The sequence below is a fragment of the Rhea pennata genome, chromosome 20 (genome assembly GCF_028389875.1).
Source record: "Rhea pennata isolate bPtePen1 chromosome 20, bPtePen1.pri, whole genome shotgun sequence".
Taxonomy (NCBI): Eukaryota; Metazoa; Chordata; class Aves; order Rheiformes; family Rheidae; genus Rhea; species Rhea pennata.
Window position 1 is genome coordinate 5,796,598 of NC_084682.1, and position 25,380 is coordinate 5,821,977.

The following is a 25,380-nucleotide window of genomic DNA, read 5'->3' on the forward strand; positions in this document are numbered from 1 at the left end:
TTATATGTCAAGGATTCTTTCAAGAAGTTTTTTAATGAAGACTTAGAATTAAAATTGTTAGATCTTAGTATATCTCACGGTTTTCAGTGCTACACAATAAGGCTTCCTTAAATTGATTTTAATGACTTATGAGTTGATTTAAATGACTGTGAGGAAATTTCAGATTTCCTCAGGCCAGCTTCAGGATTAAAAAGACACACTGACTTTTTTCCTGTCTTGGCTTTAAAAGCATCATCTATTCTTTTAAGTCTGTTTGTGATTTCAGTGCTTGATGAAGAGACTCTTGCATCACTTGCCTGCCACTTTACAGGTTCCTGTAGAGATGTTTACGATGAGGAACATTTCTCGAATATAAGCTATTTATGTTCTTGTGTTAGTCCACTTTACGGACTATCAGGTGGACTGATTTTCTGGCGTGGTCATGTGTAGTGGAAATGTATATGTGTGTCAGGATAAATCCTTTGTATTCTTTTGGGGGTACATGTGTGTGCCTGTAGTACTGTGTGTGTGTGTGTGTGTGTGTGTGTGTCTGGGCAGGGCAGGGCAGCCGCAGGACTCCAGGGAAACCGGAGGAGGGGACACGAGTCCCTCCCTCCCTCACTGGCATGTGCTGTGGGAACCCTGTATCTTGTGGTTTGGTAGTGCACTTGCTTTTCAGAGGAAGCAGGCAAGAAGGCAGACATCCCCTTCTTATTAACAAATTCATCACAATCCTTATGTAAACCAGACCTAGCAGCAGCTCCGAAAGGACGAGCTGCTTTGGGAAGCACACCTAACTGCAGCAGGTGCTGAGCTGGCGGTTTCACGGCAGGTTGTGAAATCCGATCGCCCGGTGGGAAATAGAGCCGCTCCCCGAGGGCAATATCTGGAAACGTAATGGGGAGCCACCCTGCAAAGGCGATCTCTGTAATAATGGGGCTTAGAAACACTCTCTGCCTGCTTTGCTTCAAAAATTGTGAACATTTTTAATAGTGTTGCTAGTTTTCTTGCACAAGCACACTATATTTAGCTATACTTCAACTAGTCTTGCCCTCAGATATACCCAAGGCAATAAACTGCCCCGTGTCTACTTGCCACTAGCATCCTTTCAAGTTGGAATCTATTAACGAGTTTTCTGTTCTCTTTATGTCCTGGTATCGTGGTTAGCTCTTCTCCTCTGGCTGCAAATTACTGCCCTGCCTTTCACCTGTCTGCTTCTGGAAGCTGGGGATTTGCATACCCAAATATCTTTTGCTGCAGCCATTTCGTGGTAAGTCTCTAACCTTTATAGACTTACATGTGCTAATGCACACGGGACACACAGCATTGCTGTGTTGGCCCCACGACACTCCGTGCTGCTTGATGTCTGTCTTCTTCAGATTGCCATAAAGATTGCACCTGTGCTCCTGCGTGTACTTGTGCACACCGGAGCCTGTGAATAATATAGAGTAATAGAAAAGACTTCAAAGAGTCGTAACATGGTTTTAAAGTGCTGGAGGTAGAGGATGATGGGAAATGTTATATGAATTCAGCATTCCCTGCTTAGCTAAGCATTAATTTAGGGCATGTAAACTATGTGCAAGTATTTCAAAGAAAACAAAAAGCAAACAAAAGCTCTGCACTCTGCCTTGGTGCTGGAGACAAAGAGCAGAGAAGGGAGAGGTTTGCAGCAGATCTGCTGCTTGGGTTTGTCATTTTGTTAGCCTCTCAGACACAAGGTGCGCAGGGTAGTGAAAATATTTAGACAGACTTGTGTACTATTTGGCAGAGGTAAATGCACAGAGAAAGAAGGTGAGTGGGTTAGCAGTGATCTGAGTAAGTCCTTACAAGAATGAGATCAATTGCTCAGGAATTCTGACACTTTCTAGATCAAATGTACAATGCACTGTGTCTCCTAATTAGGAGAGAAAAAGAACGGAAAGGGATTTTGAAGCATTTGCCTGCTATTTTAGAGTGAAATTGGCTCATTACATCACTTATGTTAAACCAGTGATGGTTAAGTATGATTTTAGTAATGCAACAGACTCAGGCAGGCAACAACAAAACAAATGATTTAACTTGAGGTTCAATGGCACATGTTGTCTAACTGTCCTGTTAGAACCCAACCTTATCTATTGGAATTAAGTTCTTGATTTCCAAAGCGTCTTTAGAAATTCAGATGCTGACAGACATCCAAAAATTCCAATGTCTTTGTCAATTTGATCATTAGGAATCTGTGTGCTGTTGAAAATCAGTTCCTGCAAAATAGGGATTAAATATTTAACTATGACGTGGGCTTTGGAAAAGATAAGTCTTGGTATTGAGAATCCAAGTAATTAAGAGTCCAAGAAAATTACTCTCAATAATAAAGTAATTATTAATTAAATGTTAACAGAAATATTGACTTTGCTAACTTATCTGATTGCTGCAAGTTATTTAAACAAGGACATAGACAAGCAGTTGAAACATAGAAGACAGAAGTAGAAGTAGTGATATTTTAGTAGAAAAAAAACCTCCATGAGACAGGGATTGCATAAAAATCTTTAATTCAATTACACATACTTTAGGACACAAGGATTCGTCCATTCTCAAAGAGTATTACTATTCCTATCATGACCTTGCAGGCTGTAATCTTATACAAATAACAATGGGGCATACATTCTAGGAAGAAAATGTCTTTTACATTCAAAACAGAGTGAACTGTAAATAAATATATTGCAAAGGAATAGAATGGCCTGATACTATTTGATTTGTCTAAAATCATACAATACATGCCTTAATATGAATGCCCATAGAGTATACAACAATCTTATATACATTTTGAACATATACACAGAAGCCTGTATATTCATATAGAGGTAAATATTTGTACTAGTTTTGATGATACAAGCATGAAAACAGGCATACAGAGTCTCTCCTCTCCCTTTTACTTGTGCGCCTCTTTCTTCTTTCTCACTCGTGGCAGATTTTGGGCTTTAGAAGCAGAGCTTGAAAGATGATGGCTTTAGGTAGTACTTGGGGAAAATGTACCACTACTAAATGAAAGGCAAAATCTAAAGATACTTGTAACAGCTGAAAAGCAAAGGGCTACCTCAACTTTCTGCTGGAGTAACAAAATTGCCTACTAAAATGGAATCGTTAGACAATTTTATTGCTGTTATCGACAGAGTGATTTTGCTTGTAGGTGGCATGTCCTTTTCCACAGAACGGCCCATCTCAGCCAGTGCTTGTGTAAATGATAGCCTTGCTCACGTTGCAGTTCTATCATACAGAACTGTTGGTTGCTCTGTCTTTCTACGTTACTGGCATGAACTTGTCCCGTTTGCCCAAGCTGGGAAGGTTTGCAGTTGGAACAATGATGTAGCCCAGGTGTTGATACTTAGATTTATTGTCAGAACTCCTATGATGTTCAGTATAAATCCAGCTCTGGCCTAGAATTAGAAAGAGGGGTCATTAGTTGAGCTGGTTATTTCTTTCCTTCCTGCTGTTTAGAGTTGTTTGTATGGATAGCTTTTCTGTCATGCCTCTTTGGCCTCCGTTCACAACTCCAACAGAAAATCTGCTATACCGAGTCCTATGAGGTGCCTTGAAAAGGCAGTATATTTCTGTGTTCCCCAGTTTGTGCAAGAGTGGAATTTTCCTCCATTTGAATTTAGGAATTTCAGAGCCTATTTATTCTTTTCAGTCACTTTCATTTGACATGAGCTAGAATCAGATGTTTAGTGTTAGTATTCCCCCCCCCTTTTTTTTTAACCTTTAGAAAGTCTGTCTAACTTTAATCAAATTACATTTTGCCTGGTTTTCTTCCCAAACTACAATTTTTATCAAGGGAAACTGAGTTTTCATTGGATAGAACTCTTATGCTGGAAGACCTGAAATTCTTTTCATCAATGTATGGAGGACTTTCTCTTCTGATCTGGCTTTCTTCTGGATCAGTTATAAATTAGATAAACTATCAAGGGACATGGCGGTCTCCTTCCTTTTCCATCTTGAGAAAGAGTGTCAATTAAGACTAGAGAGTTGTACCAGATTTTACTCTAATCTCTGCAGAAGAATTGTACAGAATGGCAGGATGATAGGACTCTCTTAGCCATCCCTATGATCTGCGTTTGGGCTTTGGAACAGCTTTGGAACAGCTTTGGCAGGCCTTTCTTGGATGTTTACTAACAGCTCAGTGGCATCTCCATAAGGCTCTGAGTACATATTAGAGTCAGTGACCCTTTATTAATTCACACGTGTATGTTCTCCTTTTCATTTGGCTTTAGCAGAGTACAATCAATTTTCTAACCAATATTAAAAAAGGGAAGATCAAAAACTAATGATGAAAATTCTGAAAAGAAACATGCTTTTGCTCACCATATCTATAACCTTGAGTTGTCCGTTTGAGAAGACAATAGCGTTAGGAGGAGTAGCCACTGGGAGCATGAACGCCAATGATGCAGAAAGTGTACAGGGCAGCATGACATAGAGTGGATTGAGGCAGATCGCTTGAGCCTGTGGAGGAAGGAGAGCAAAGACGGTGCTGGCTGATAACCCAGAATGCACAGAGATCTCCTGAGGGAAGACTTGTATTTGTCCATGTCAGAAACCCCAGTCTTTCACAAAGGCTGTAGCCGCTCGTGTTTTGGTTCTGTGTTAAAAATTTCTGCAGCAAAAGCAAGAATTGCTTTTCTGGTCAGTGCTTTGTGTTCCTGCCTGTGGAATCTGATCACTGCTGCAGTATAGTTTAATAATAAAGATTGCATTCAACTTAAAAACCAGAAAAGCAAATGCAAAATGTCTTCAAACGGGTTAAGAACAAAATTAAATTATCAGTGGAACTAGGGTAGCCCAAAATCTGAAGATGAACGGATAAGTTTACAAGTTAGTTGGAGTCAGTGGCCTGTGCAAAAAGATTTGCTGTAGCTTATTCAGGTTCTATCTGTAACCAGGATTTCACACTGCAGAAATATGTCTACCCCAGCAACAACAGTCTTCTGTGGAAACGCAAGGTCTGAATTAGGTCATAGGGACTGACTAATGGTATCACTTTTACAGAGACTTCTGGAAGGTTAGTGGTTGGAGTGAAATACAGTAATGGAATGTTGCAGAGAAGCAAATGCTGCTGGTGCTGCTGCCTCTATCCAGAATAAATAGGAAAAAACAAGTACAGCTGGCAGTGACCTAATGGGGATGTTTAGGCCAGAGGGCAATGTCTAATAGGTCAGTGAATTTAATCCCTTTATTTTTCACCAACAATGATTTTAGAAAGTTTGAACTAAACGTATAGTGTATGCAAATATATATGCACATACATACATACATACAAATATATTTATGTTTGTATGCACACACAAACATACAAACACATCTATATACATTTTAAATCTTGTCTCCTAATCAAATACATGAACCAGTGCCTGGCTTTGTTAACTAGTTATTTTGTATAATTGAGCAGATATATACTTGGAGCAGAGTTGCTCCAATTATTTCTTATGAAATATTTTCAAACACTGGAACTTACCATTGAAGCCAGAATGGGGAGAAAGAGGGTGGTGGTGGCTACATTGCTGGTGCACTCAGTGAAAGTGGCAATGAGGAGACACAACAAGAAAGCAGTAGCTGGATGAGGAATGTTCTGCAGAGGATTCAGTTTGCTGCCAATCCATGCGGATAGACCAGATTCCTGTTAGGGAAGAAAAGGAAGTGTCTGTCAGGATAGTAGGCTGGAGAACAAATTCCCATGTCACTGTCCAGTTACATTTCTTTTATCAGTTCCACCCTCTGTTCTTTTAGAAGTTCTTATACAAACTACTTTCTACAAAAACACACATAGAGGCGTTGTTCATAGACACAATAATTCAGTAGGTCAAATAAAAATCAACGTACTTTCCATCCCAGAGCCTTTGACAAAGGAAGATTTTGTATTTACAATACTTTATTGATAGTGAATAGTTATTTCTCTTTTCAGGCCATTAGTTGTACATGGACTTCTTTTAAATCTAAACTAAGATCTTTGAACTCACTTTCAAAAATACCTACATATATCTTAGGATATATTCTAGCTATTAATGTAATTTCATCACAGATGAGTCTGAGATCTTCATCAATTATTTGAAGTTCTTCTTTCCTTCCATCTTTTTCAGAAACTGGAAAATACCAGCATCTTTCCTATGATTCAGGGTTGTAGTTTAGGCATCATTTTTATTCAGGTCTTTCTCTCAAGAGGATATATCGTTACTGTGCCTGACTTGCATCTTCATGCACGATGGCTTAGCTTTCTTATGGTTTTTGTGAACATCATTCTTCTCCAGGTCCCCCTTATTTAATGTTGGGACTACTTCAGCCTGTCTTTTCTAGCACTGAAAAGTGCTGTCTTATAGGAGGGTTGGAATCTATCTTGAAGGGGCTAGTCTAATTCTGTCATACTGCAGGACTGACTAAATTATTCCTGGCAGGTGCTTTTCCACACTGTAGTTAAAAATCTCCAAAGATTTCAAAATCTCCTCAGATGATTTATTCAAGTGCTTAACTATCTTTACAGTTGAAACATTTTCCTAATGCTTAACCTAAATCCCCTTTACTCTAGTGTAAGCCCTTAAGCGCTTGTCCTAGCCACAATGGGAATAGAAAAAAGTACAGTCTTCCTTTTTGACACAGCCTTTTATGCATTTGATGACTTTTTAGAATAAATTAATGTAATTTCTAGAATCTTTCATTTTCCCAACATTTTTTCCAGATCCATAATCATTCTTGTTACTCTCCTTTAAAGTTTATTCATATAGTCCACATACTGTTTAAGAATTATATCCAGAACTTAATATATTAATGTACCTGAGGACTTACTAGTCCTGCGCGAAAGGATTTAATTTTACATGTCTTATGTAAGATGCTTGCTTTTTTCCTCAGTAGTGGTATAAAAATACTGGCTTGAATTAAGTTTATGAGCAGCTTTATAACCTATCCAGTCATTTCCACATCTTGTATTTGTGGTACTAGATTCTTCCTACCTGTTTCCCATATTGAGTTGCATCCTTTTTTTCTGTTTTATAGTAATACTTATACAGGTCCTAGTGATCTTTGAATTCTAAACTACTATTCCCAGGTGCTTGAAACCTTTTCCAATTTGATTATTGTCTACAGATTTAATAAATACATTGTCTATTCCATCATCTAAGTCATTACTGAAACATAATTTGTAGCACTGGACTCCTTGCAGATGCTTGCAGAAGTGTATCAGTACCTCCCTCAATCTGACAGCCTCACGTTCTTATCCACTCCTTAAGGTCTTCTACCTAGCTGTGCATCTGTTTTATAGTAGTTTAATTTAAATCATATTTCCATAAGTAGTTTATGTTTGAAATAGTTTGGAAGCCCATCCTGGGCACATTAACACTTCATTTGCCATATTGACTAAGTTTTGTTGAATAGAATCTGTAATGTGTTGGGGTATTTTCTTAATCATCCACTCTTCCAGAAACAGTTAATTATGCTGCCTTGACTGGTAGTGCACGTTGGTTGTGTAGGCAGCAATGATTTGTTGTTCTAACCACAGCACTCCTCCTAAGGCTGGTGGAGTCTGTTTACTGCCACTGGCTGCAGAAATGCTCGATTGGTGCTACCAGTGTGCCCTCTTCTGCTCTAGAAGAGCACATACGAAAAATAAGATGGAAAGTGTGCAGCAATCAGCGTATCAGGCAAGCACAAGAATGTTACCTCACTGCCTTTGGCTAAGGCAAAGCCACCTCCCAGCAGAAAAACAATATTCCATGGCATTTTCTGATGAACTGTTTTCCATTCCAGGAGAGCTGGAGGTACTGGAATCTTTGGTTTGCTGTCTAAAATCCAACAAGATTTTGTAAGCCGTATTACAGTCTTCATAGAAAAGAGAACTTGTAAGTGAGAAGTGATTTTAATCTAAATATTGGGAAAAACTTTCTGTCAGCAAGATCAACTAGATTACACAATTATCTCCTAAAGGAAATGATGGAAGCCTCAGCAAACAAGATTTTAAAACCTGACTTTCAAAAATAATGAATAATCTGTTATTGCTCCAGGAGGCATAGCAAAGTGAACTAAATATATGAGTGGATTAGAAGTACAGAAACATATCCTCAGAACTGTACCTGTCCTTGTTAAGTCACATATTCTTTCCTGAAGAATCCAGCTTCAGAACCCTTAGTGTACTAATATCTGGAGCACTGCTTGGATATATGCCTTGCCCAGCCTAATGCATGTAGCCATAACTATGCAGGAAGTCCAATTTGAAACCTTGTTTAATATTTGAAATGTCCTTTCTAAGTCTAAAATGTAAGGAAATTTCCTGTGTTCCTGTTCTGACACTTGAGTTTTGATGCCTTCAGTAAACTTACTTGTTTGTTGTTTGTGTCCACCACCGGTATGGGAGAAAGATCTAGGAATCTCGGAAGGGATGAAGAACATCAAAATTGCAATGAAGACGACAACTGTAGCATCAGTGACAAAGCTGTAATAGATCAGTCAGAAAATTAGTCTAATAAGGTTTTAGATGAATAGAGAACTCAACAGGGGAGCACAATAATAAGTGAAAGTTTTGCGTGTAAATTTGGTATGATGTTAGAGAAAGGCTTGTTCACAGACTAGGTAGTAGTAACTATCTGAGAATACAGATGAAATATGATTTGGGAAGTGAGAAGTCATGCTACACTTCATATTTTTAGGATTTTCTGCTTTATTTTTGCTCAAAGTTAGAAGGAAAAGTGGTGATACCTTGTACCATTTTTGTTGAAGAGAGTAGTTGCCCAACCTGGCATGAAACCAGGGTCTCTAGTAAACCACAGCAGTATCAGTAGTATGAAGAGGATTAAAATTATTATCTCAGCAAATTTCATTGAGCCCAACTTCTTGTGCTCGTCCTTGATAACACCGTAAGCCCGTTGTTCCTTAGCTTTTACAGAGGCATTTACAGCACAACCGAAATTCTTCTGAAAACTGGAAAGAAAATGGTCAAGAGATTTCAGAGAAATTTGCCAGATATCTTAAGACTGAAGAATCCAAATTCTGTAACTAAGCCATACATATTTTTTATATGTATACATACACACACACACACACACCTATATATACATATATATGTATGTAAAATCAACAGCCATAGATGTGGATAATAACTGCATTGTACTACATGTTATAGAGATGAGTGAAAAGAAGCTTCCTGGCCCCAAAAGCTCACAATCTAAATATATAAGTTGCACTGTTTGGACACAGATGGGAAATGATGACAACGCTAGTGTGACTGACAGACAGGACAATACGCTCACCAGTGAGTAAACAGTTGCCAAGTTTTTTTTAATTACAGAAAAGGAGAACTTTTAAAGAGGAATCTGAAGAACAAGAAAGTGCTTTTGCAGATTTTTATAGAGCTCTTTCCAGTTAGAGAAAAAGAAGTTGGCAATAACATAAAACTGAGAGTCTAAGTACTAAACAGATAGGTAATGCAAGCTGGTCACATAGGCCAATTAGAGTTGGGAACTGGCACAGTATTAACCTTGTAGGTCTGCAGCAGCTCTCGTCGTAACAGTATTTACTGGCTATATGTAGAAAACAATTAATAGAGTGTTGTCATACCTGCTTTGAAGCACAACAATTTTTTTTGGACACGGCGTAAACACTGCAGAGTAGGTTATATTTAGTTAAAGCTTTTATTTCCACTTAGCAGTAAAGAGGTAGCCTAGAACATATTTAGCTGGGATTTGATCAAGTTCCCTGGAGAAAAAATTGCAGCATTTTAACAGGTACTTAGTATGCAGTTCTGCTACTGTCTGTTGTAGATGAGTGCTTTTATTTTTTAATGCTGCCTGACTTTCTAGCACTGGTTCAGTAATAAAAGCATCAATTATGTTATAATATGCAATGAGTACTTAACAACAGAAGAATCAGCTGTGTTACAGTTTGTAAAGGGTACTTACTTAAAGCCCAAGAACAATATCTGCAGCCAAATCCAGGACAAAAACAGCAACAGGACCGTGGTGGGAAAAGCAAAGGAGAACCAAGAGGCAAAGGTGATCACATTGCCGTTGTCAGGAAAGAGCCTGTAAAAGGTAGGTGGCTGTCAGCATCCAAAGCTCTGCAGTTTCTTCAGCATTTTATTGGTGATTCAGAAAAGAGGAGGTACTATGGAGCCTACTAAGGAAGAGAGGGTAACCTTTCTGCAAAGTTACCAAATTGATATTTTCCTCCTCCGTGTTAGCTAAAAGTCAGTTGTAACAGAAAGGTGCAGCTAGTGAGTATGTAATCCAAAATTCAGCCAGACTTACTCATCAACCTGTCCTTTCAGTACCAGATTTGGAGTCGTCCCAGTCAGAGTTGCAATCCCACCAATAGTGGCTGAGTAACAAATAGAGAGGGACATTCCCTTGCAGAATTTCTTGTGATTCTTCTCCAGAAGTTCTTCACTGTTCTGTTTTTTGTCTTCCTCAACTGTCATAACATGACTGTCACCTAGGCCCGAAGATAGGGAAAAAGTTACAGAAGCTAGACCGGATAGGAAAAGATCTTGTGCCTGTATAATGCAGTACATCAAGACTAGGACACAACAGACTTAAATGTGATGGTCCTAACTCTACTTGTATTAAGGCCGACACTTGTTGGCCGATTCTTTGTTGTTAAGTCCGTTTTCTTTGATTGTCCTGATGTAGAGCAGCTTTTCAGAAAATGGTATTTCTAAAACTAGAAGCACACAAGGCTGAAATGTGTGATAACGTACAAACATCCTGCTGACACTCCTCAGTGAACTAGGGCAATATCTGAATTGTGCTCGGGAGGAGAGAGAGAGAGGGAAAAGAGTTCAGGAAGGTGCAGCAGAGTTGTAGGAGTTGGACTCAAGATAACCTACCGTGTACCGGCAGCTGGCCGAGTGCGCTGTGGTTTAGAGTCAGAAACACTTGAGCAGGCTCAAGGATGGGAAGAGGGAAGGACAGTTGGTAAGAAGATACTTTTGCATGGTTCTGTATCTTTGGGTCAGAACTGTCATTATAATCTTTATCTAACCTTCCAGCATAAAACAGGCCAGAAAATTTCCCTCAGGAATTCCTGATTATCTGATAATTTACACAATAGATTACAGCTGAGCTAATATAAGGATATAGAGAAATATAAAGCCTAATGTAAGGACTTCAGCTAACAGAGAATTTACACATTCTGTTGTTTGATTGATTAGTTATTTGTATTTACAAACTATTTCTAACTTCAGCCAGGTCAGTGGATCTTACTGTGGTTTTGTCTGGTTCATGGAACAGCATCATAAATGCTGTGTTACATGGTCAGAATGCCTTGGGTACATTCCTCTTCTAGAATTTAGAAGCAACTGTAATGACAGTGAGGAAGGCATCAGGTCACCCTCTGTTATCCCAACGAGAAAAACACCCGTAACCCATTCACCTTTTTGCTCTGTCGCTTTGGAGCTGTCTGGTTTCGTTGAGTCTTCCTGCAACTCAAAGGCTTTATTGATGTTTTCAGACACTTCCTCAGCTGAGCTAGACTCTAGTTCTGACTTGTGCAACTGATCCAACACTGCTTGCGCTATTGGCAACATCATGGCAGTAGTGGCAGTGTTGCTGATCCACATTGAAAGGAAGGCAGTCACAATCATGAAACCCATAAGAAGTCTGAAATAAAAAGTTTGGAAAAGCCAGTTCAGAACGCAGAGGTGTAATGCCTTTTTTTAGTAGAAAGCTTTGGTTACAAATGTTAGGCCTGGAAAATGCTTAGCAATTAAGATCTAGGTCTTCCTTTTATCCGTCTGCTTTAAATAACTCAAGCAATGGAAATTTCTTAATGTGGAAGACACGGTCAGATTTAAGCTACGTTTTTCTTTTTGTAATTTTGACCAATTGTGTTTTCACATTCTTATGACTAGGAAAGTAGGAGCTGGCGTTCTAGAGCAAGCAGTTTATTTAGTCAGCATCCTGTTTATTCTACATGCTTCAGAAGAAGACCTACCATCTCAATAATACGTATTAATATATTTTGAAGAGGAATTGTAAATTGTGTTTGATCCCAAGTGGCAATAAGTTTAAACCATAAGGATGATAATCATTTTTAGATGATTTTATCTGACCTCTATCATTTAAGATTCTCTGCTGATTCATATGAAAATCTATCTAATCCTTTTTCAGTATTACTGTTATTTGCCTCAAAATTATTCTCTAGATGTGATGTAGATTTATCCAAAAGGCTTTATCTTGTATGTATTTTTATTCCTTTGCTTTGTAATTTCTTTCATTATTCTCTCTGTTCATGATCTTAGACATGTTAAATAGCCTCTGCATAGCTTAAGCTTCTCATCTGCTAAATACTTGTTGCTTCCAAAACAAGCATCTCCATATTTTCTCTTCTCTTTGCAATCAGTATAATGCTTAGAAAGTTTACATTTTCTAAGGTTGAGGTAGAAACTTTCCTGATTGTTTAAAGCTGTGCTTTCGGCCAAGCTTAATGCCCTTGTCTTTTCAAAATCAACTGTCCTGGTTCCTATTTGTTCACCTAAAGCAATTTGAAACTCAAAAAAGAGGTACTAGGTCTGCAACACATCAAAGGATCCTAATTCTTTAGGTTTGCAGGCACTGTCTAACTCACTTGGACTTTAGAAAAGCAGTTTTAGGATACGATTTGTAGATTCATGTAGGAGACTACAGGCAGCCCATGTCCTTTACCCCACAGCATTTTCCTGGCTGTTACTCACAGGGCTGGTCTGACACCAACGAATAGCAAGACCTGCAAAGCAATGCGCTTATGTAGATTCCAGTTCTCAACAGCAATGGCCACCAGCAGTCCCCCAATAAAAAGCATATTGGTATCCTTCAAATATTCCCTGCAGAGCTGTAACATGGAACAAGGGAAAGAAAACAATGCTAAGAAGAAGCCAGAGGAAGGAAGACCTTGTCCCAAAGGCATTTGCACAAGTAACTATGGATTGCATCTGAACAATGAATCCGCTTTGATTTCAGATTAGCAGCTCCACCCAGAGTTCATTGTGGACACAGGCAAGTTTTCTGTTCCATGGAGAGTACAGACCATTCCCTGTGTAACAATAGTGCAATTTTCTCCTCCGCACCACACGCTGGAGGTCACCCTGGAGATAATTTCAAAATAAAAGAAGCTGACTAATAAATACATAGATAAACAAGGAATGGATAACTTACTGTTGTTGAATCCATGATGTTCATTAGTGGGAACAGCACAACAGGAAAGAAGGCTGTGACAGCCAATGGCAAGACTTCTGTGCACCAAAACACTGACATCAATATGATAACATAAGCACATCGGGCTTCCTGAAAGAAAGAGAGCATGAGCAATCAGAACAAACCAGGCATCTCACTTAGGCTTTGAGAAGGCAACGGCCCACGATTAAGTCCCCTCATCACCTGACGAAGGATTTTGGTAAAAGGCTGTTTGCCACCCTCTTTCTCTCCCTTCTGTCAAACGACAAAGTATTCAGCAGTCTCGTGAGCTTCGAGGAAAAGATAGGGGCTGTACTGCTTTCAAATGATTTATTTTGTGATGGAGCTTTCAGTGAGGAAAGACAAGAAGCTCAGAAACAAATGGATGACTTTGAACCCTTCATGATAAGAGATTGGCAGTTCTCGCATAGACTTCTCGATTTTGCTGATGGAGGTATTTTCTTTCTGATTTATTTCTATCTGTAATGATTAAGTCGCAGAAAGCGTCACTGACCCAGTCAAGGTTTCTCCACCCTTTTCTTTGCAAGTTTCAGGACATTGCCCGGATAAACTTGCACTCTTTTCAACAGCCTAGATTCCTTGTACTGTAAATACTTTTATCTATTTTTCATCAGATTTTTAGACGCGCTGACAAACTGTCTGGTCACAGGTCAGTTTCAGCTTCATTCACCTCGAGTTGCTTCTTCAAGCAAAGTACGGTCCCATATTTCATGTGCCTCTTTTTATTTTTTTAGAAAACATTGATTTACTTCTGCTTTAGAGAGCAGCTTCAAATTTTGTATAAAGATATTTAACTCAGTACCATGACTAGAAGGATTCCTTCACATGGCTGGGCTGCTAAAGAAAGGAAGAAAAAGTAATATAACAGAGTACAACGTCTCCTTCGTTCTGAGACTAGCACAATAACGTGAGCCAGCACTGGCCAGAGCAAGGGATTCACAGGAAAGAGGTGACTGTGTGCTCTTGGATCAAAGATGCCCCCTAAAATACACTGGACAGTACAAATGAAAGTGTACTGATTCTTCTTGAGGAAGCAATGAAGAAAAAGAGATAGAAAATGTAATATTTAGATTACAGAGGATTAAACCAAGGAGCCAAAATAGCAGCTGGCAGGATCAAACTTGCGATGCTTTAGAGCGTACTCAGAACTTCTGAATATGGCATGGAAGTTACAGAGCTGGTGGAGGGAAAGGATCAGCAGGGGAGCTGAGTGACCCGGAGGAAAGAAGATAGAGATGGTAAATTACCAGAGCAGTGTTGTACGAGAAGTAAAGCTAAAAGAGATTTCTGAAGAGAGAAAAAGATGCATTTTTGAGCCTGATTTTTAATAGAAGTAATAGAAACCTTAATTAAATAGCCCATTGAGAAGTGAAAATAATTTCCTCTTTTGGTGATCCATTTCTTCCTATTCTTTGTTATCAAGAGAAACCAATGGTTTCTTCCTGAGAGACCCTGGCAGGGCTTTGGGACAAATACTGCCTGCCCAGGGCTATTCCCTTCCGGCCTGCTGTGAGCAGGCTTACGGCAAAAGCTGGGATAAGACTTTTCGCCAAGTCTTTGGTCCTGTAAGTTAGTTTCTCATTCATTTTTAGATGAAATCTTTAGCGTTATCTGCCCCTGTTTATTCTAGTCTCCAACATTACGTCGTTATAGGACAGGTTAACTGCTCAGCAGAACAGACAGGTAACATTTCTACCTGTAAGTTATCCGCTTATAACCTTGCATGCTGAAGTACAAGCTCTTCCTGCTAGCAGTACCACTCTCTACAATTCTAACACCAGAAAGCTGCTTACAGATTCCACGGGAAAAACAGTATCCAGGACCTTTTAAATCTTTCCACTGTAGCTGACAGCATAGAAAGCAGAGAGAGTCATTTTCAAGCAGGAACTGAAACAAGACGGCCAAATTATTCCAGGGGCAATTCCAAAGACCTGTTACGCAGTAGCAGTGACTCAAGCAAGTAGGTTTGAACTTGGTGGCCTCAGGAAAAAAAAAAACAAAACAAAACATCTTGTTCTGTTTCTGGCTACTTTAGAACTCTTCTGATTCTGCTCTCTTTTAACTTCAGTAAGTTAACTTCTTTTGCCTATGAGAAGTTAACTAGCAAAAAATTACTTTTTTGTTTTTCTTTTCAGTAAGCTTTTAAGTGATAGTTTAAACTATTTTATTTGCATAACGATGGAATTGGAGGACATGCCTCATCTGTTACCACATTTCACCTCAAGCCAGTGCCGCTCTGCCCTTCTTGCTTGCAGTTCTCTGGTCATAGCTCAAAAGACTCTGAAAATACTCAGATAAAGAGTTGTGGGAAAGAAGGGGCTTTGGGGCAGGCTGCACAAAAAGATAAGGAACGAGCTAGTGAATTCAAGAATGAACCTTGGGGAAGGAGACAAGAAACTAGGAGTTAGCAGGGATCAGGAGGCAGGCAGGCAAAGAAACCAGAGGAAAGAGCTAGGACTTGATATCCAAATAGCAGTGACAGGAGAGGGAGATTGAGACTGGCTACTTAGTGGTAGTGGGACTGGAATAAGAAACCTGAAGAGCAGAGACTAGAGCTGTCTGCATGAAGAGATTGGGCACGGGAGAAAATGAACCAGAGTGAAGAAGAGTGAAGTACAGGCACTCTGCCTACTCTCGGTCCTATATTTGAATGACCAGTGTCATAGTAGTACCTGCTCCCCCTACTCCAAGTTTTTATACTTCAAGCAATTCTAAGCAAAGCATCTTCAAAAACTTGACATTTTAAATTTTAAATCATTGTTTAGAAAGGTTATTAGAGAAATATGCTAAAGAAGAGTGAAATACATCCTCCTTCTTCCTTATTTTTCAGGATGGCTTGTGCATTTGACCTAGAAAAATGTCTCTCAGCAATAGTGACAAAAGATTAGAAGAGGGCATGAGTTGGATATTTTTCAGAAATCAGAAGCAGGGTTAAAAATGAGCCCAACACTGTAACTTAGATGCACAAGTATGACCTTCAGCATGTCAAATACTTTGCTAAATCATTTAGATGTGAAACAAAAGTTACAAAATCATATATATCATTGCGCATGCTTCTGAAATATGCAGTCACAGATATATCTGTTTATCCTTCTAGGTCCTATTGCTTATATACCTTCCTACCACCAGTAGTCAAAGAGAGTCTATTCAGAGAAAAGGCTGTTCAAGCAACAAATGATGGAACTGCGTCTGAGAAGGAACTGATGTGTTCTCTTCAGTTCTGCCACTTAAAAGGAGCAACTCTAAGAAAAGATTTAGCTCTCAAGTCCAATGTTAAGTGTTCTTACCTGAGTAGGAACAGCCAGAGGCAGAGGAAGAAGCAAAATAGGTGTTAGGATAGCAATCAGGTAGCTCCTGTAGGCTAGAATCACTTGCCACACGCCAGCCATGGTGCTGGAGCTAGCCCAGTGCTGAAAGGCTCTGAAGTCTGGTTTTAGAGACTATATAAACACTCCGAGATATTAAACATTGACCTCTGGAAGTTGGGTGTTGTTTTTGGAGCTGTAATCAGAGAAAGAAAGAAGAGAACAAAGAAGGGAGGGGACAGCGAAAGAGTGACAGACCAGGAACTTTCTTAAGACAGTCTTCTGATGCCTGCTAAATCCAGGAAAGAATTAACTCCTTGTTGTCTGCGCAGTTTTATTAAACACGGATAGGCAACCATAACTATCCTGCAATCAAAACCTGTGTTCAAGCTTTTATTGTTAGTAATCTTACTTTGAATATAGTTATTCATCCCGTAGAAAAAGAAACTGCTTCTTCTATGATCAGTTCGTTTTAAAAATGCATAGAATTTTAAAAAACACATCCACATATATATATATCAGTCAACTATGAGGATGAAGAACATCTACAAATGATTTTCGTAGGAGCCACTGGCAAATTCTTTTGGCAGCAAAATCCACTAGGTGGCTCTGCCTCCGAATGCTCCATCCAATTCCCTTTCGGAAAGGGGCTTGCAGTCCTCACCATCTGAGAGAAGGGGCACCCATGTCCTTGCAGGCCGAAGACTACCCTTACAATAGTTCTCTTCTACTCTGTTTTGAGAGAAATAGGGGAAATGTTAAGGTCTGATCAGAAATGAGTTCCTCCCACATGACAGCTGTGTATGTTGCAAGAAGGATTTAGGGCCAAAGAGAGAAACCAGTAACTCTCTCTACCTTATATCCTACTATATGCGGGCTGACTGGGGAAGACTTAGCTACATTGCAGCAATCTGCAGTCTTTTTTTTTTCACCTTTCTGATCTGACAGGTTTTTGAGCATGGCTTTGGTGGGTTTTAGGGTCTTAAAGACAAAAAGAGAGGTTTTGGGGAAATGACCGGTAACTGCTGTCTCAGTTCCAACAGGCTTCCAAGATGCAAGCAGCGAATTACCCGCATCTGCAAACAAGCAGGAAAGGAACTGAAGTTCTGCTTTGCTGAACTGCGTTGCTGCGTTTCACATGTGTTCTACAAAATGAGTGAACCGTGCTTGAGCAGACATCAGTAAGTAACCTGTCAGAGCTATGAGACTATGTCTGAGAACTTGCTAGAGGTACTCTGTAACAGATTCTTTCTCCAGAGTTTTAATTACTCAAAATTGCTGTTTGCAATGTAAAAACAATCATTTCACTTAAGCTAAGGGAATTTTATTCCTTAACCTCGGTGAGAGATGCTGGAAGAGTGAGTGCACTGGATATGGGAAGGGAGGTTTGAGAACAACAGAAACTTGACCTAACTTGACCACTGTTCTTTAGAAGCAACGCGTCCATAGTGCTTCTTTGTTTCCACTGCTGTTTTGGGTCCTGTTACTCAGAGCTGCTAAAAATGAGCCTTGTAAGCCTGCTGCTGCAAAATGAATGGTTTATGTTTTCAGTGGGATTTGTTTATAGCTTCACCTGTCTCCCATTAACACTCCCTCAGTGGTGTTAATGGAGTGGGGCCGATTTACGTTAGTTGGGAACTGCTCCATTTTATACAAACCGATTAATCGACTGCTCTGAAGTATGTTCTTTGAACTAAAAGAACGACTTGGGTTCTGTCCGCAGAACCGCTATCTGAGGCCGATGAAACCTTCGTGTATGTTAAGGCTGGGCAGTTGCTGCGCCCGCGCCCCGTGCCCGCGCCACGCGCGGCGGGGACGAGCCGCCCCCTCGCGCGGCGCCGGGCAGGGCGGCGAGCGGCGCGGAGCTCCCGGCCGCGCCGCCCGGGCTCTCGCAGACGCCGGTCGCGCTCAGGCGCCTCCTCGGCTGTGGGTCCGTGCCGGGGCGCGGGGGGAGCCCCGCTCCGGGCTCGCGGGGGCGGAGCGGGGCTCCCGGGCGGAGCCGGCCGCTCCCGCCCCGCTCCCGCCCCGCCGCCGCCGCCGCCATGGCCGCCCCGCCGCAGCCCCCGGCCCAGGCCCCGGCCGCGGCCCCGGCCGCCTCCCGCCGCCGCCTGCCCGCCGTCGAGCCGCTCCTCTTCCTGGCCACCGGGGCGCTCGGCCTCCAAGGCCCGCTCGTCACCCAGTACCTCTGGGACCGGCTCGGCGCCGACCTCGGCTACAGCGGCCTCAACGCGAGCGGCGCCGCCGGCTGCGGGAACGGCAGCGGCGGGAACGGCACCGCCGGCGCCCCGCGGCAGGTGGGCACCGTGCGGGGAGCGGGGGCCCCGGCGCGCCGGCGAGGGCGACGTGCCGCTGCCTTCCCCAGCGGTTCTTCGGGCTCCCGGGCAGGCAGGTCAGCCCGCCTTAGCAGCGGCTCGCTCAGCGCCTCACTTGTGTGTGTGTTTTTCTTTTAGGAAGTGGAGGCCTTAGTCTCCCACTGGAACCTTTACATCGATCTGGGAGGCTTCTTCGTTGGTCTCTTCTCCGTGACTCTCTTTGGGCCATGGAGCGACAGCGTGGGTCGCCGTCCAGTGCTTGTCCTGCCTGCAGTAGGTATGGCCTTGCAAGCGGCCATCTATCTGCTCGTCATGTATCTACGGTTGCACGTCGCCTACTTTCTTCTGGGACGCATTTTGTGCGGCCTCACGGGGGACTACAACCTGATCCTGGCTAGCTGCTTCGCCTACGTGGCCGACACCAGCGACAGTCGGGCACGCACGTTTCGCGTAGCCATTCTCGAGGCCTGCCTTGGCGTAGCAGGCATGTTAGCCAGCGTTGGTGGCGGCCAGTGGCGCAAAGCGCAGGGGTACATCAACCCCTTTTGGCTAGTGTTTGCTGCCAGTCTTGCTGCTGCTCTCTATGCTGTTTTCTGTCTTCAGGAATCGGTGAAGCAGCGGAAACCAGCCAAGCTGTTCACGCTCAGTCATTATATGGCTGTGTACAGGCTGTACGCATCTCCGGAACGCCAGAGCTCCAGGCAGAAGCTTGCGCTCTACTCCTTGGCTTTCTTTCTTATTGTCACTGTACACTTCGGAACCAGGGGCCTCTATGTTTTGTATGAGCTTGGCTCCCCGCTCTGCTGGGCCTCTGATCTCATTGGATACGGTTCAGCCGCTAGTTACCTGGCTTACCTGAGCAGCCTGGCAGGGCTGCGGGCACTGCAGCTGTGCCTTGAAGACACCTGGGTGGCAGAGATAGGACTGATCTCCAATATTTCTGGATTGGTTCTGATTTCTCTTGCTGCTACAACACCACTGATGTTTACAGGTGATGCCGAATTCTTATATCCGTATGTCTCAGGGTCTTAGCTTAGAGATGTCAGAATATGCAAGAAAACATGCATGCTCTTGGGGAAAAACAATTAGGTGGAGGAAAGTTCTGCCTCTGTTTCCATCCATGTACCCACAAAACTACGATATGACTTACCAACAGCAAAGTTGTCCAAACTGAATTTGAAACTGCAACCATATAGATCCAGCAATGTTAGGTTTTCAAAAAAACATACAGATAAGGTGTAGTTCTGCATGCAGAGGCTAAAGAACCATGGTGAAAAGCAGGGGGGGTGAATTGGGACTAAAAGGTAGCCGACAGAAGCAGTCTGGAGCTATGCATTTATGGAATTGACTTTGGAGGCTTTGTTTGAGTTTTAAGTTAATAGAGCTTCAGCTGAGCTTTCCCTAATGCATCATATCTTACAGGTTATGGGATTCTGTTCCTTTCCATGGCAGCCACTCCAGTCATCAGAGCCAAACTCTCCAAGCTGGTGAATGAGACAGAACAGGGTAAGGAATTAGCCAGTATATTTAAGCCAGGTCACAGGCTTAAACAGTGACAGAAACACTGTCCTCTTGGAGTGTTGAAACCAAACTGCTTTGAGAGGTCAAGACTTCTCTAGCTCTTTCAAACTCCTTTTATGCCTATACCACTCTCAGGCCCTGGGTGACACTTTAATTTGTCAGAATAATTGTCAGTATTCACTATTGTAGGTTTGCTGCATTTTCAAGATGAGGGCAAGAAAAGAAAGCAAGATGAAAAGTATTGCATTCAGGCTCAGTAATGGGTCATCCCCTGGCCTGTTGGTTTCCAAAACCTTCATGAGGAGCAAGAGTTAAAATGGATTATATTCCATGCAGAAAACAGTGTTTTCCTTCAGCATGACTCTCCTCTGTAGATCAGTAACAGTGGATAGAAACTCAGTGTTGTTAGAGAGTTGTATCATTGACCATGGTAAAAGATTATGGATAACTCCCAGTAATTTGTTTGAGGAGCTTGCCTGTGCTGTAAAGTCTGCCTCAGAATACCTCTGAGGCAGAGAGAGGGAAGGAGGGATTTGAGATGGTAAGGATCCAGAAGCGACTTTGCAAAATTGTTTCTTGTGTTAGAGTGAGGGTGGCTTACACTTGATACCTGGTTTATGATGCTAACCCTGCAAAAGGTAGTCTCCTGCTGTACTTGATGTTTAACAAGCAGTAAGATGTGCTTGGCAATAAACAGGTATAGATAGCCTCTTCTACAGCGTTTACAATCCAGCTGATACATAATGTCCCTGGACAGCCCTGGTGGTACGAAATCGGGAGGTCAGTGAGGTTGTCTGGCCTGCAGAGAAGCTGAGCGTGGCATCTTTGGCCTGCTTGGCCAGGCGCAGTGTGCCTGCTCTCTGCTCACAGCTCTTGCCTCACCACACCTGGCAGTGAAGACACCATTTTCCCGATCAGAAGTGCAAGCACTTCAGAAAGATTCGCAGAACCCCACTGAAGGAGGTAGGGTGCTAAAGACAGTTCGGCTGATGGTTCCCAGGCTGCGCTGTCTTATCGTTAACCTCTTTCATGTCTTCTGCAGGTGCTCTCTTTGCTTCTGTTGCCTGTGTGGAAGGACTGTGTTCGCTTGTGGCTGCAGGAGTGTTCAACTCTCTCTATCCTGCCAGCCTGCACTTCATGAGGGGATTCCCCTTTCTCTTTGGGGCTCTGATTCTTCTTATTCCAGCAGCTGTTATTGGGTAATTTGCTTCTTTCTTCTAAACTCTGCTAGAGGACCTCTGAACTGTAATACAATAACTGCTATTTATTCTTCACGGGACAGGAGTTCACAATAGATTTTTAGGGTGTGTTTTCGACTGTGCTTATGGGAGGGAGTGTAGTGCCCTGCTAAGTGGAGTTGCAAGTCTGTTTCCTTTAGCATCAGAGTTGTAGGGATAAACCTACAACACAAGTAATATAACTACTACATTGACAGTGTTTCAAAATCTCACTCCACCCCTAGAGCTGAGTCCAGATTCTGGAGCTGAATGTGCGTACTGCCCAGAAAACTCTGCGTAGAAAGCAGCATCTCAGAGGGATGATGTTAAAAAGTTGCATGCTGAGAGTAGTGTGAATCTGAGACTGCTGTCACCGTGGTGCCCTGGGAGTGACACAAAAGTACTTTTGGTATGGAAGAGATGGAATTATCTTAGCATAAATCTCTCTTTCTGTAGTTACCTTACTAAAAAGCAGAAGTAGTGCCATGACAGAAATTGAAATCCCTGGTTAGTTCTGGGAGAGGGGATGTGTTGAGATTGTGGTAGAAGTGCAACAACTCCTGGCAGGGTCATTTCTTTTCTGTTACTGTGAAACTAAAACTCATTTTGTGCAGAGAAGTTCCAGTGTGCCTTCTTAGGCTCTAACTCTGCTCTTTCCTTCTTAGGTGGATAGAAGTCTGGGACTCAAAGCTTGAATACAGACACTTCTCACGTGCTTCGCTGTCACTTGCAGACAGCTGAACAGCGACATAGCAACAATGAACTGCCTGGCTCAGCAGCATCCGTCTCAGGACTGCTGTGTTCTTCCCTTGGAGAACAGATCAGTGCGAGGGACATCTTGGTTGTCCGTGCTAATTTTTAAATGCCAAGTAGTTGGAAATCATGGCTTTCCAGTAGGAACTTGGTTTGCAGGTGCGAGTGCCTCCTCACTGTTCTGTTGATTCGTCTGTCAGAGAACACCCAAGAGACTCAAAAGCTAATCAAGAATAAAAACTATTGTTGGCCATTTGCAAGGCCAATTATTGATTTCCTTTCTTTTTTTCTTTCTTTTTTGGAGGTTTTTGTGCCATGCTTTTAGTGATGGGAGAGGATGGAATTCTCACTTAATTGCCAAGTGTGTTCCCCTCTGAATACTGAAGTGTGTAGCAGATCAGCTGTTGGTGTGGGCGAGACTTGTAGAGCAGAACTGAAGCAGACAGGTAGCCCAGTGCTGTGCTGCCAAGGAAAAAGATCTGTGTCCCGAATCAGTGTGTTGTGAATAAAAGAATTGCACAAATGTCGTAGACCATGCTGGGCTCCTGCAAAAATCCTTATGATAAGCAGTAGTTTTTCCACAGGAGTGCTATTGTTGCCACTATTTAGTAAACTGGTTTTAATTTCACAGGTAAGAGGCATCCGCTATGACATCCAAAGTGTGTAGTTGCAAGTGCCAATTGCGCATCCTCTTTTTCCATGTGCAGCTCAGCCCAGGATTTCAAAGGTACTTGTGAGAAGAGCTCAGGTCAGAATACTAAGATACAACCTGGTACCTTAACTGACAGTGGCTAAAACTGACAAAGTTAAGGATAAATGACAAAATTGGGCCCCCTTACTTACAGGCCCGTGTTTGAGACATGTACGGTACGAGGCCTGTGAAGCCTCTGCTGTGTTTATGGCAGAGGTAGCAGCAGTCCTTTCCTACTTGTAGGCTGTGCTGTTGGGATGAGCTAGTGCGGGGGCAGGACTGGTATCTTTAGAGGTGAAATTTTACATCGTAGAAGGCATGATTTTGTGTCTGTAACCTCTTTTGGGCTGGCCTTCTCAGGATAGGTTGATGCCAAGTAGTTATTTGCCTAAATCCCAATGTTCCTACTATTGCTAATTCTTCTTTTAAAAGCATTAAGCGTTGCCTCAATTGTATTTTCTTCAAACTGTAATAACCCAGCAGTTCTGATGATAAGCATTGTACACAGCATTCAGAGATGAGGCAATAATGTCCTTACTGTGAAATTGCTTAGCAGATATGTTACTTCCAGAATTAATAAAATCTCCATTTTCTTTTATGGCTCATAAAAAAAATAGCTTTTGTGTTACAGCTATTTATGATTTGTTCTTGCCTCATTCAGTACTTATCTCTCCATTGTTTTAATGCTTTACTCTTCAATTAAGGCTTTGCAGTAAAGAAGCAACAGCAGGAAGTTATCTGCTCTGTGAGGAATTAGTATGCCAGGGCCCCGAGTCAGGACTGCAGTTCTGGGACTTGAAAGAAGCTATAACCTGTTTTTCCTGAATACCAGAGTAAAGCTAGTGGCAGTGCCTGTCCTTAAATACACAGTAAATATGAAATGCTGATACACAACTTTGTTCCCTGTTCATTAGGAGTTTGTTGGTAAGAGCAGAAGAATTTGGGAGTAAGGAGACAGAAGATGGAGAAGTAGGGACGTTTTAAGAACTTGGTGTTATGCCACTTGATCCTTGTAGCTATGCCAGTGGGCGTAACTCAGGCAGACTTACTTGTGTGATCCAAAGGCTAAGCCCAGAATTAGCCTCCAGCCAGAGCAGGGCATGCCCCGAGTGATGTGTTAGGTGTCTGTGGCTGAACTGATTGTGAAGTAAATCTCTTCAGCAGCAGAATCCCTGAGTTCCAGCGCTACCAGTTGCCAAACGCTGTGCAGTGGAGTGAAAACTATTGTGTGCTGACTCTACTTTCCTGTTTAGTTGTCACTGTGCTTGCAAAGGAGAAGTGCGATAGGAACTATTATACTCTGTACAAAAAACAAAGGTTTTTTTTTTAGGCTCTTCTCCAAGAACCACAATCCCGAAGCAAATACATGATCCATGTAGTGTGACTCTGCGCAGCAGGTAGAATACAGTGAGCTACACCATGCCATGCAGAGCTGAGCATGAAGTGTGGGTCCTCACAGAGAATGGTGTCTGGAGAATTTGAATTCTGCTATCAGCATGTCCTGCCCCTTCAGAGAGTGGGAAAGCATGATGGCCAGAGAGAACAGATGAGAGAAGGCTGCAGGGAGAGAAACGCGTGACACAAACAGAAAATAGGTGAGGATTTAGAGTATAAACAAAATTTATTAATAATGCCTGATACAATAACTTTTAAGTCTTTCTGATATGACATGACATGACATAGGAGTAAGAGTGAGAATGGAGAAGCATCTCTTCAGGATCTTCTGCTCTGACTGGAAGGGGCTGAGTATGGGATGCTTTGCCAAGACTAAAGCAAGATAGTCGGGGTGAAGGTAGTAGAATGATAGGGAAACAGTCTGGGCAGCTGGAGCAACAGGTGGGATCTCATTGCAGGTGAAACCACCTAAGCTGTAGAAGACAACTAAATCTTCTCTATATTGAGTGGTGGGTGAAGAGGTTAAATGACAGAGAGATCCTGGGAAATCAGAAGCCCTTTTTACACAAGATTCTTGCTTCTGGTACCTTTCTGGGGTTTTTATGTAGTGTTGTAGGCAGCAGAATCTTTAGGACTCTGTGTGGGGTTTCTTCAGTGGGCATGGAGGCCTTGACCTTCAATCAATGACTCAAAACTTTTCCCTGAAGCAGCTCACATAAAAGCCCTGTGGTTTTTATTCTTCAGCAGATTCACCTTTGTGCTCTTCTGCTAGCTTGCTCATATTTAATCTGAAGATTAGATAGATTCTGATTAATGCTGGGCGGATATGGCCATTAAACTTCTTTCCCCAGGAAGCAGAGATGCCATTAACTACAAGCTGGTAAGAACTGTCCATAAAGATGTGATTAAGCACCAGAATTTAACTTTTCTTTTTCTTTCTGCAGATATTAATGAATCTAAGCCAAAGCAAATGATTTGTGTTCCTGAAAGTTAAGGCAGGCAGCAAGGCTTCAGGGAAAGCCAGGAGAAGGA

At 42.1% G+C, this 25,380-nt stretch overlaps 2 protein-coding genes across 2 annotated transcripts; one reads left to right on the forward strand and one right to left on the reverse strand.

The window, feature by feature from the left end:
* Positions 1 to 3,257: 3,257 nt before the first annotated feature.
* Positions 3,258 to 16,543, reverse strand: SLC13A2 (solute carrier family 13 member 2). Its single transcript, XM_062592822.1, has 12 exons — positions 16,442 to 16,543; positions 13,116 to 13,244; positions 12,656 to 12,792; positions 11,356 to 11,582; positions 10,233 to 10,416; positions 9,885 to 10,007; positions 8,686 to 8,907; positions 8,310 to 8,422; positions 7,654 to 7,775; positions 5,462 to 5,623; positions 4,315 to 4,452; positions 3,258 to 3,389 (listed from the first exon to the last, which is right to left on the reverse strand). The coding sequence occupies exons 1-12, from the start codon at positions 16,541 to 16,543 to the stop codon at positions 3,258 to 3,260; spliced, it is 1,791 nt and encodes a 596-aa protein (XP_062448806.1).
* A 1,958-nt stretch (positions 16,544 to 18,501) lies between these two features.
* Positions 18,502 to 23,587, forward strand: SLC46A1 (solute carrier family 46 member 1). The gene is made up of 5 exons (XM_062592477.1): positions 18,502 to 18,753; positions 18,910 to 19,762; positions 20,194 to 20,277; positions 21,335 to 21,491; positions 22,175 to 23,587. Exons 1-5 carry the CDS (start codon positions 18,502 to 18,504, stop codon positions 22,248 to 22,250), a joined length of 1,422 nt encoding a protein of 473 aa, XP_062448461.1. The 3' UTR covers positions 22,251 to 23,587.
* The last annotated feature ends 1,793 nt before the right edge of the window (positions 23,588 to 25,380 follow it).